Source organism: Vulpes lagopus, chromosome 1, assembly GCF_018345385.1.
Source record: "Vulpes lagopus strain Blue_001 chromosome 1, ASM1834538v1, whole genome shotgun sequence".
Classification (NCBI taxonomy): domain Eukaryota; kingdom Metazoa; phylum Chordata; class Mammalia; order Carnivora; family Canidae; genus Vulpes; species Vulpes lagopus.
This window is the reverse complement of record NC_054824.1, coordinates 73,384,867-73,396,898: the sequence shown is the minus strand read 5'-3', so window position 1 is coordinate 73,396,898 and position 12,032 is coordinate 73,384,867. Positions and strand designations below refer to the sequence as shown.

Here is a 12,032-nt window from a genome sequence, read left to right as displayed (position 1 = left end):
AAAGATATACTGTGTTATCTTTTTTTTGTTTTTGTTTTTGTTTTTTTTGTTTGTTTTATTTTTTGTTTTTTAAGATTTTATTTATTCATAGAGACAGAGAGAGAGGCAGAGACACAGGCAGAGGGAGAAGCAGGCTCCATGCAGGGAGCCCGACGTGGGATCCCCGGACTCCAGGATCACACCCTGGGCTGAAGGCGGCATCAAACCTCTGAGCCATCTGGGCTGCCCTGTTTTTTGTTTTTTAAAGATTTTGTTTACTTATTCATGAGAGAGACAGACGAGAGACACAGGCAGAGGGAGGAGCAGGCTCCATGTGGGGAGCCTGATGTGGGACTCCAGGATCACACCCTGGGCCGTAGGCAGACACTCAACCAGTGAGCCCCCAGGTGGCCCTACTATGTTATCTATTAACTCAAATTTTACAGAAATGGTTTGGGTTTGGTCTTTTTTTGTTGTTTTGTTTTGTTTTTTTAAGTCCCACACCCAGTATGGGTTTGAACTTACAACCCCAAGGTCAAGAGTCACGTGCTCCACCACTGAGCCAGCCTTCGGGTTTATTTTCTTTTCTTTTTTTTTTTTTTTTTTATTTATTTATGATAGTCACAGAGAGATAGAGAGAGAGGCAGAGACACAGGCAGAGGGAGAAGCAGGCTCCATGCACCCGGAGCCCGACGTGGGATTCGATCCGGGGTCTCCAGGATCGCGCCCTGGGCCAAAGGCAGGCGCCAAACCGCTGCGCCACCCAGGGATCCCTTGGGTTTATTTTCTAATAAAAAAAAATACAACTATTAGCTAATAATGACTATCAAATGAAATCAGTAGTAGAGTCTTAGAGCTAGAGAAACCTGGGTGACTCAGTGGTTGAGCATCTGCCTTCTCAGGGCATGATCCTGGGGTCCTGGGATTGAGTCCCATATCGGGCTCCCCCAACAGGGAGCCTGCTTCTCCCTCTGCCTGTGTCTCTGCCTCTTTCTGTGTCTCTCATGAGTAAATAAATAAAATCTTTTTTTAAAAAATCTTAGAGCTAGAAGAGACTTAAAGTATCTTTTTTCCTAGCCTTTTCCTTTCCTTTTCTCATATCTGTCAGCCGTCTAGAGATTATTTTGTACGTTGAGCTGAGTGCCAGTGAATACAGTGTCCTCCTCTTGATGAGCTCACAGATTAGCTCTAACTGTGAATTCCTTCCCTCACCTCCATGGCAAAGTCATATAATCTCTGTTTTTTAACTACATTAAATGACAGAGACCAGCTAGCCCCTTCTTTGTCTGCATTTAGAAAGTTTTTCAGTTTAGTGAAGCTAAGTCAGCCTCCCTAGCCTTTGATAGAAGGACTCTTCCCTTGTCCCCTTCGTTTTCTCTGTGTATGTTTTCTGGGTTCCTATTCATCTTGGACACGTTATCTGGGGCACTCTTCATCTCAGATGCCTATCTGCTTAATCAGGAAAACACTTAAAATTGGTGGCACCTAATTACATACGTTAGGTATTCAGAGGGACAATTGATTATTCCATGTGATCCGGATCCTCCCAGTAATTCTGTTTTTGTTAATTCACTGTATCTCAGAGGAGCTGTGTTACACTCTTCGCTCATTTAACCTGTAAACAACCAAAAAGACTTAAGTCTCTCATGTGGAAAAGGTTTTTCATCTTATTTTTACCTCAACTTAGGACAGTACGGTTCCTCTGAAATACTGTTCATGATTTGGGGCTAAGGTAGAGAATTCATTTTGGTTGTGTAATTTGCTTTTCTCTCCTAGCTTTGAATATGCAAATTTTGTATTTGTCCTTCTGATATTCTTTCCAGTCATCAGCAACATTTAAAACAGGACCAAGGAGAGAGCTCTGTAACCTTCTGTGAACTTAACTGAGCCCTCTGAGCCAAAGGTTCTGATGTAATGAATACAGATGTGTTCACAAGGATATAACAATAGTAATTATTCAGTTGTTACTCTTGTTAATAAAAGTCCATAGAAAGCTTATCCTGTGCCAGGCACCACTGTCCTAAGCAATTTATACATTGTATTAATCATCCCAACAAGAAATATAAATGCTTATTATCTTCAGATAGTCTGGCTTCATAGTTTGTCCTCTTAACCATTATTGGCTTCATAGTTTGTCTTCTTAACCATTATCTCTGTTGTTTCAAGTCTTTACTGAAAGCTGATGTTTTACTGAAGTTTTTATTTATTTTTTTTATTTATTTATTTTTTTTATTTATTTATTTATTTTTTATTTATTTACGATAGTCACAGAGAGATAGAGAGAGAGGCAGAGACACAGGCAGAGGGAGAAGCAGGCTCCATGCACCGGGAGCCCGACGTGGGATTCGATCCCGGGTCTCCAGGATCGCGCCCTGGGCCAAAGGCAGGCGCGAAACCGCTGCGCCACCCAGGGATCCCTTACTGAAGTTTTTAAATATTTATCACTGTATGGCTTAGCCCTGATGTACCGACCCAGTAACTATCAGAAATGGAAAAAGAGGGGATCCCTGAGTGGCCCAGCCGTTTAGCGCCTGCCTTTGACCCAGGGCGTGATCCTAGAGTCCCAGGATCGAGTCCTGCATCAGACTCGCTGTGAGGAGCCTGCTTCTCCCTCTTCCTGTGTCTCTGCCCCTCTCTAACTTTCTGTGTCTCTCATGAATAAATTAAAATCTTTTAAAAAAAAATGGAAAAGAGGAGCACCTGGGTGGCTCTGTAGTTGAGCATCTCCCTTCAGCTCAAGGCGTGATCCCGGGGCCCTGGGATCAAGTCCCACATCGGGCTTCCCATGGGGAGGCTGCTTCTCCCTCTGTCTCTCTATCTCATGAATAAATAGGTAAAGTCTTTAAAAACAAAAAGAAAAGAAAGAAAGGAAAAAAGATTACTTTCTGCATCTACTAATGTGATATTCCCTGGACTGTTAACCAAGTAGAACATTTCATTTTTGCATAATCTGTTCTCAGGGAACCCTTGCTACTACCTTCAGTTGTCTTCCAGGGCTCACCAGCTACCTTGTAGACCTGCTCCCATACGACTGGGTTCTCAGTGTGTAGTTATGGAAGGTACACTTTCTCCCTTTTGAAGTTAGCCATCATTTACTCCTTCCACATCTTCTGAAGTATCTACCATTTTTCATGATTTCCCAAGACCAAAGCCAGCTACCATTGTGACATCACTGCTGTAATCACACTTGTCATTTGAGTATCAAACATGAACTTACTAGGAATAGTTTAATAGTCACTGTTTTCTCAAATATCTGAAGTTTGGTTCTTCCTTTACAGTTGTTAACCCCTTCTTATTTGGGGAAAAATGACAGTTTTCAAGCTGAGTACCTTGGTTTTCTCTTGGCCATCTGTTAAATTGTGCTGTGTTTCCCCAAGGGATTGACTTTTCCCTTTTCAGGTTTACTATAACTACCACAAAGTCCTTCTGTTGTCTTTATCATTTTTCCTGAACCTAAACTGCTTCAGTTTTAGTTTTTTTAATGCACATTCAGTTCACATTACTGTTTTCTGTTTGTTTCATATTTTTGAAATGATTCAGAAAAGCTCACAGTGAAGACACGCCATCTTCTTTACATTCATTGCTCATTTCTCATAGAAATTGCTTCCAGTTCTGTGGCTCTGTTATAAACCATGCTGCCATGTTGCCTTTTGATTTGCCAGCCTTGATCATGAAATCATGCCTATTTTCCCTGACATTTTGTTTATATCTCTACTTTAGATTTAGTTTACTGAAATTTAGGATACTTATTTAACTGAGTTCATTGTGTCCTCTTCTATTATGGTTATTCATTCTAACACTAGGTAATTTAGAAATTATACAGGGTTTGTATCACTTCTAGATGCAAACCAGCTCACTCTTGTTGATTCAGATTAGTAATACTACATATTGTCTTATTTTTGCTTGTCAGAATTCTTAAGAATTAACATATCTCTGAAGAGTAAATTATTTTTGTTCTTTGCATATATGTGTATGATTTTCACATGTTTCGTTGCTCATGTATTTCATCCAGAAGGTGCTATGCTCCACAGTGCTTTGAGTTATTAAAGGCAATTATAAAGAAATAGCAGTTTCCTTAAATATGCAAACCATGGTCTTTAAAAATGCAAATGTAAAAAACTCAAAGTATAAACTCTGCCCTTCTTGCTTTGTGCAAAGAAGAGAATGTTAAATGTTAATTGTTAATGAGAAATGCTTTGTTCTACAGCCTGGTGCAAAATAATGTACTGCCAAAGAACTCAGCTTGACACAGGCTTTTCTAAACGCTTGCTTTTTTTTAAAGATGTATCTAGGGCAGCCCGGGTGGCCCAGCAGTTTAATGCCTGCCTTCAGCCCAGGGCCTGATTCTGGAGACCCGGGATCGAGTCCCGTGTCAGGCTCCTTGCATGGAACTTCTCCCTCTGCCTGTGTCTCTGCCTCTCTCTCTCTCTCTCTCTGTCTCTCATGAATAAATAAATAAAATCTTAAAAAACATAAAGATGTTTTATATACATCTGATACAAAAGTAACAGACATTGTACAAAGTTCAAAGGATATAGAAATGTATAAAGTGAAGGTCCACTGCCCCTCCCGTCTCCAGAGGGCACTACTGTTAATAGTTTATTGTGTCCTTTCACCAAAAGGCCTGCCTTGTCTCCCTATTTTCACCTTTTCTGGTTTCCTTTATAACTTACTTGGCTTCCCCTCTGTTCATCTGAGATAACCAACCTTGAGTACTTTCACTAGAGTGAAAGGTGCCATTGTTGTCCCTTCTGAGCTTTTTGGTTTCTTTCATTTCATTGAAAACAGGTGAACAGGAGTGCTGGAGAAGCCAACACAGCCGAGTCTGAGAAGTCTGGTTGTGAAGAGGCTGCAGTCCCATGCAGTGAGCCTAGACATCTCCCAGACAGGGCTTCCCTCTCACTTAGTGATGTTACCACTAGTGATGAAGATGCCAGTGAGTATGAGGACTGTCAGGAGGAGGAGGAGGAGGTTTGGCAGACATGTTCGGAAGAGGACGGCAACCCCAACGAAGAGGCCTATGGCCGGGACTGGCAGGGAAGCTGCACTGCGGATTCTGAGGCTCAGGGGAGGAACACCCTGCAGAAGAGGCGCACACACAATTTTAGCCATCTGGTATCAAGGCAGGAATTGTTGGAAATCTTTAAGCAGCTACACACTGGGAAGAAGATGAAAGACGGACAACTTATGGTTGGACTGGTAAGATGAAATGGGTCCTGAGATTGTTACTGCATGGGTACCTTTTTTGTTTGCTTTTTAAGATGTATTTTATTTTAGTGAGAGAGGATCCCAAGGAGACTCTGCACTGAGTGCAGAGCCCAGTGCACAGGGCTCAATCATATGACCCTGAAATCTTGACCTGAGCTGAAACCAAGAGTTGACTACCCAACTGATTGCATCACCCAGGCGCCCCACCATTTATTTCCAATCCGTTGGTAGCTACACTGGAACCCAAGGGCCGAACCAAGCTTTTGGTGTCATAGGAGATGTTATTGCCCTCTTGTTGCCCACTGGCACTGTGGGAATAGGTAAAGCCCAACTCTAAAGAACGAGCCCTCTCAAGGCTTACACTGGTTATGCCCCTATTCCTATTAATTATCTTCTCCCGTCTTCCAGTTCAGCCCTACCACACGTGTGGCTTACCAAGAGGTAGTAGAATGAGAAAACTTCTAAGGTTGTCTTCAGACTTCCAGTTCAGTAATCTTACCCTCTATCGGCTTTTGGTGTGAAGTGGTCCTTGCCAGCTTGTACTGTAAATGTTCCACCTGCATTTTAAGGAGAATCCCAGCATCTTTCGGGCCAGGCAAAGCATGGCTGCCGCTTTAGTTTCCTAAGAACAAGGGAAAGGAGATCACATCCCTAGCTGTGTATATGCTAATTCTAGAGGTGGCTGTGAGAAGTGCTTGGACTTTAAAGACAGACAGCACAGCTCCAGAGGTCCCATCTTTAGCTAAGGAAACATAAGATGTTAGAGAAGGTATGTTAAAAGCCTCATCCAAGAGATCAAAGTTGTGAGAGAAATAGATTGTGGCAGATTTAAAATCTTCTAGCTCTTAAGTTACATGCATACCCCCCTCCCGCCCAAGCCTAGTCACTGATTGTAGCAGGTCAACATCTTTGTTTTAAGATTTATAAATAAATAAATATTTATTTATTTATTTGTTTATTTTTAAAATTTATTTATTTGAGAGAGACAGACATAGAGCACTAGCTAAAGGAATTGCCCCTGGAGCCAGGCAGACCTAGTGCTACTGTGAATGGATTCACTTGTATAAACCTTGGGGAACTTATGTCATTTCTTTCAGCTTCATTTCTTTATATTATTGCTAAAAATTCATTTTCTACATGCCATCAGAAAGCCCAGCTTCCCTAAAAGGTAGTTTCTTTCTTTCTCACATGTATGGAGATGCTAAACAGACTCTTCATTTTCTGAATGTTTTACTCTAGAAAACCTGAGACTAGGTTAATTTACTCCTGCTGTGAACATTTATTGATCACCTGCCACAGGCCAGGCATCCTGCTGGTCCCTAGCCATGTATCAGGGGACCAGACAGACAGAGTTCCCACCCTCCCAGAGCATGTAGTTCCAAATATGGTGAGTGAGAGAGGACAGCCAGCGGCCTTTGGAGTGTATAGTGAGGGAGCCTGAACTGCAGAAAGTGGAGCAGATGACAGCCACAAAAGCACCCCACCAGCAAAAGGCATCTATACAAATAGTAATATGTCATCTAATCAAAATACAAATAAGCACAAAGAGTGAGGAAAATACTGAGATTAATGAACAGTTATCTGAAATTTTTATGTAAGATTTGCACCTTAAAGTATAACATTAGGCTTCAACAAAGCAGCAGTGGAAGGGCCTTCCAGACAAACAGAAGGTAAATGTTTAAGCAAAGCCCCAGGAATGGAAATATATTCATGGAACAGTAGGTGACAGCATGGCTAAGTGTGGAGAGCAGTGAGAGTGGAAACCAGAATAGTGAAACTTGTCCGTTAAGAGGCCTGTAATAGAGGTGGGAGGTTTGGGCACTTCTGATCAATGGAGTCGGTATTTATAATCTTCTAGTCACACTGATGGAGGATTTTGGAACCACGTAAGAGGGAATTGGATTTAGAGGCACACGGAAAAGTCTGAGAAAAAGCCTGGAGCAAGGCTGGGATGATTTGAGCATTTATTTGCAAACCCTTATATGATTCTGCTAAGTGTAACCGAAGAACTTCAGTAGCTTGTTTGCACCTATCAAGTCAGTGTGCCACTTAAAATTTTTAACCAGTAAGACAGAAGCTTGCTAATAGGTTACTAAAAATTAAAAATGAATTGTATGTTGTGATGATTAAAATACCTATTCTGATCCTCGACTTCACCCCCTGTGTGGAAAATACAGAAATGGTGAGATGCCTGCGTGATGGGACATTGTGGGGGGAGCCGGAAACGGGGCTGAGGATTACTGTAACACCTGCTGTTACAGCAAGACCAATACCAATAAAACGTACTTAGCTTGACTGTTCCCCACTGGAAACGTGTCTGAGTACGTACACCCACGCCACAGGGCAGGAAACTCAACAAACAGCGTCTATTTCAAATAATCTTTTGAAGCAGCCAAACACTTAAGCTGCTGCTGCCCTGTGTTTGTATTATCTTCGGCTCAATGGATGTACTGTTTGACTCTTGAGTAACTTAGGTGTCTCCCGCAGGTGGGCTACCCGAATGTTGGTAAAAGTTCCACAATCAACACCATTATGGGTGACAAGAAAGTGTCTGTGTCTGCCACACCCGGCCACACCAAGCATTTCCAGGTATTTCTGCAGCACCAGCCAGTGCCCCTCTCTGGGTGTTTCTCTGAAGGTCCTCACCACTTGTGTGCTGCTCTTTTCCCTTCCTCCGCTGTGTGCCCGACAGAAACTTCTCCCTTGTCTTTCAGACTCTCTATGTGGAGCCTGGCCTCTGCTTATGTGACTGCCCAGGCCTGGTGATGCCATCCTTTGTCTCCACCAAGGCAGAGATGATCTGCAATGGAATCCTCCCAATCGACCAAATGAGAGACCACGTCCCCCCTGTGTCACTAATATCCTTTCTGCTTTACAAAGACTGGTTATTATGTGTATATTAGGGCTTTGGGTGGTTTGGGACCCCACTTTGCATTGGATGGATTTAGGATTGCTGTTGACGGAGAAACCTGAACTACTCAGTAGTGATCTGCCCAAGTTTATACGGTGAGGCAGCGTCAGGACTGCAGAAGTAGAACCTTGTGTCCTGGTGGCAGCAGTGTCCCTAGTATGAATGGAAGAGCCCAGGCTGTGGATTTCAGCCCCGAGTTGAGTCCTGACTCTGGTGTTTGACTATTTGTGTGACCTTGGTAAGCTCGCTTAACCTTCTAGAAACATTCTTTTCAGAAATATGCCAGTAATAGCTACTTTGCAGTTGGTTGTGAGAATTTAATGATAGCCAATTTAATGGTGTTTATTGTATGCTTACTGTGTGCTTCACACAACACTTACCAAGTAGTTTCATTTAATTCTTAAAGCGCCCCTTGACGTGGGTATTGCTGCTGTTCCCATTTGTTCAAGCTTCAGGAAAGTGAGGCACAGAGAAGTTAGACAGTTTGCAAGTTAGTACAGCTAACGTGTACTAGTTAGGAACTCTGCTGCCTCCCGGCATAATCAGTTAACTTGTTAACTTATGTGAAGATCTAGGACAGTGTCTGACATGAAAAAGTATTCATAGGTAGATCTGCTGAGAACCATGGTGTCAAGGTTTGACCCTCCTTACAAGCCAGCAGGTTAGTCTGTTAACTGTTCCAGGGGTGCTGGTGGAAGGTAGGAGACTGCGTGAAACCGGCACGTGATTTGGTACTTTATAAGTAGGGTAAAATTTCTGGCCTTGCACAGTTCTTGACAAGTCCTTAATGCCTGCCCTGAAGGCCACAGCCCTGTATGCACCCCTATTCGATTTCTCTTTCTGTAAGAAATAATGAGAGAGAATTCATTTACCAGGATACATAAAATACGATATATCGCTAAGATGCTGTATAAAAGTACTGCACTAAACCTACCTGTAGTGACCTGGGTAAATCTCAAAATGTTACTTACGGGTATAACACCATTTTTGTAAAACCTGTCATTTCACAGCATAGTACTTTATATTGACAGACACTTGGGAATGTGAAAGCCTGAGAAGTGGGCTGGCGGCTGCACCACAAATTCCACTTACGTCTGGGAGGCGGGAGGGGCTGGTACAGCATTTAGAGTTTGCGTTTTCAACAGTTTGTATAGTAGATGACATTTTTACTACCTCTTGAGAGTTGAGAACACAGGTGTTAGAGTATTTAATGCTCCTCTGTGTATTTTCAGCTTCTCTGTGAATCAGGCGTGTACTGAGCATTTATTATAAGCCAGATTAGGTTGGCTCCTGCGGAGACCACAAGCATGAATCAGCCATGGACCCCGCCCTTGCCGACAGTCTGGGGGGCATATGGGGCATGCGCATAAATAACCTGATACAAGGTAGAATGGTGTTTAAAGAGAAAAGTGTTCAAAAATTAATGAGTAATTACACTTCTTTTCTGGAGAGGTAAAAGGGCTTCTGTCCTAGAAATGTTGAATTAGAAGCGTGTGTCAGAAGCCAAGGTTGGGAGGGGTCAGTTGAAGGGAATGGATTCCTTGACGAGCTTACATTTGCCAGAATATTCCGAGACATGTCTTAGAAGCTACCTATGGCATTAATATTATAAAGCCTAGAGAGGATGAAGATCCCCATCGACCTCCAACATCAGAAGAACTACTGACAGCTTATGGATGTGAGTTGTGATTTATTTTAAAACATGACCAAACTATAACTTAGTAAATGAGAGAACTACTCCTGTGAAGATACAAATTCACATTTTTCCTTAGCATTTGTCATGTCATCCTCCACTGTTGCTTTTGTTGTCTCTGTTGGCCTTGCCCACAGGCTGCGTTGGTGGGGGGTTCAGAATGCCGCAGGAAGGGGGAGAGGGCTGACTGCTGCCTGAGTGGTATAACACTTCAGGATTAAGTGCTTTCTCGACTTAGAGAAGGACATGATTCGAATCCCTGGCCTCTTCCTCAGGTCTGCCCTTTGCAGACCCTCACTGCAGGGCTCGTGCCCCTCCCTGTGCACAGAGTTGAAACCCACCACGGGGAGCAGGGGGGAGCAGGGGGCGTGCCAGCAGCTCTCACGGGCTTCTAAGATAAGGCCCTTAGGGCATTCACTGTGCTGATTGAACCCAGGTGGAGACCGGGGTTCTGGCTGAGGCTTTGTTGGCTTTCTCCGGAGTCCTGTCCCAAACAGAAGAAAAGGGATATTGGGAAGAAAATGAATATGCTGTCATAGCAGGATAGGAGACTGTGAGGGCAGCATGGGAAAGGAAAGCCCTGACTGGGACAGAGCACTGTAGTCAGGACAGGGACACAGAACAGACTCCCTCCCCTTCCAACACTCCCTGGAAAACCCTGTTTGACATTAGAATGAGTCTACAGCTCCCCCATCTCCATGTCTTAACCCAGTTCTACCTGGGAGCTATCGGCCTATCATTTCCAACTGATTGTGATTTATTTACCTTAAATATAAACTTTAAAGGTGGTCTAGAGGAACCTGTGTCTGTCTACCTAAAGAAATAGCAATGTTAGAAACATGTCCGTGCGTTTATGGCATGCCTTTAAAGCAGTGGCCACCAGCTGGGAAGGAGTTGAGGTTATTTGAGTGATTTGGTACAAAGAAAAGAAAAAAGTGTGTATTTTTCTCACAGAGAAAGGTGATTTGATATGAAGCACACTTAAACCAGGACTTGAACTTGATTTAGTTGGGAGACTTAAAGAGGATAAAAAGTAAGCATTTGTGATGAGACTAGTGTAGTCACAAAATCCTAAAACTAAAAAAGACCTTGGGGACATTTGGGTGTCTGCCTTCAGCTCAGATCATGATCTCAGGATCTTGGGATCGAGCCCCACGTCGGGCTCCTTACTCGGAGGAGCCTGCTTCTCCCTCTCCCGCTCCCCCCACGTGTGCTGTCTGTCAAGTAAGTGGAATCTTTAAAAAAGAAACTAAAAATGGGCAGCCAGGGTGGCTCAGTGGTTGAGCACCGCCTTCAGCCCAGGGCGTGACCCTGGGGTCTTGGGATCGAGTCCCACGTTGGGCTCCCTGCAGGGAGCCTGCTTCTCCCTCTGCCTGTGTCTCTGCCTGTCACTCGCTATCGCTCGCTCTCTTTCTCTTTCTCTCTCTCTCTCTCTGTGTCTCTCATGAATAAATAAATAAAATCTTTTAAAAAGTGACCACAGGGCAGCCCCAGTGGCTCAGCGGTTTAGCACTGCCTGCAGCCCAGGGCGTGATCCTGGAGACCCAGGATTGAGTCCCACATCGGACTCCCTGCATGGAGCCTGCTTCTCCCTCTGCTTGTGTCTCTGCCTCTCTCTCTCTAGTTGTGTCTCTATGAATAAATAAATAAAATCTTTAAAAAAATCAAAAAAAAAAAAGTGACCACATATATGTAGTTTCCAAGATCATCTGCAGGTCTGTAAAGAATAATTTTTGGCAGTTAATTTTATCATTTTAAAGATATTTGACAGAGACATAGCGAGAGAGCACATGTGGGGGAGCAGGAGAGGGAGAAGCAGGCCGTTGTGGAGCAGGGGGCCCATTGCGAGGCTCAGTCCCAGGACCCTGGGATCACAACTTGTGCCAAAGGCAGATGCCCGACCAACTGAGCCACCCAGGCTCAGTTCATTTTAAAAGATGTTGCTAAATGATTTTTAATTTGCCTTTCTTTAAATATTAGTGAAACAGGATATGTCCATATGTAGCCATTTCTGTTTCTTCTGGGAATCACCTTCGTTACGCATCTTTTCTTTTAATGATTTGTAGGACTTCGTTGTGGTTTCTTTAGCCCTGTAGAAGTGAACAATTTTAATGGGCTTTTTTTTTTTTTTTCCTTTTTGGCTTGATGTGATTTGGTGTTTTGCTTGGGAGGGTCTTCTGTATCTCAAAAGGACAAAACTGTTTCCCTGTAATATCTTTTTTTTATATTCCTTTAGATTTT

The 12,032-nt window shown here is 43.2% G+C and overlaps 1 protein-coding gene across 1 annotated transcript in view; it reads left to right on the top strand.

The window, feature by feature from the left end:
• LSG1 (large 60S subunit nuclear export GTPase 1) overlaps positions 1–12,032 on the top strand; it is a 31,390-nt gene that overhangs the window by 14,395 nt on the left and 4,963 nt on the right. The window contains exons 8-11 of the mRNA XM_041770011.1: positions 4,768–5,178; positions 7,675–7,776; positions 7,902–8,045; positions 9,653–9,776. Coding sequence (XP_041625945.1) covers positions 4,768–5,178; positions 7,675–7,776; positions 7,902–8,045; positions 9,653–9,776 — 781 coding nt within the window. The remainder of the gene's footprint in view (positions 1–4,767; positions 5,179–7,674; positions 7,777–7,901; positions 8,046–9,652; positions 9,777–12,032) is intronic.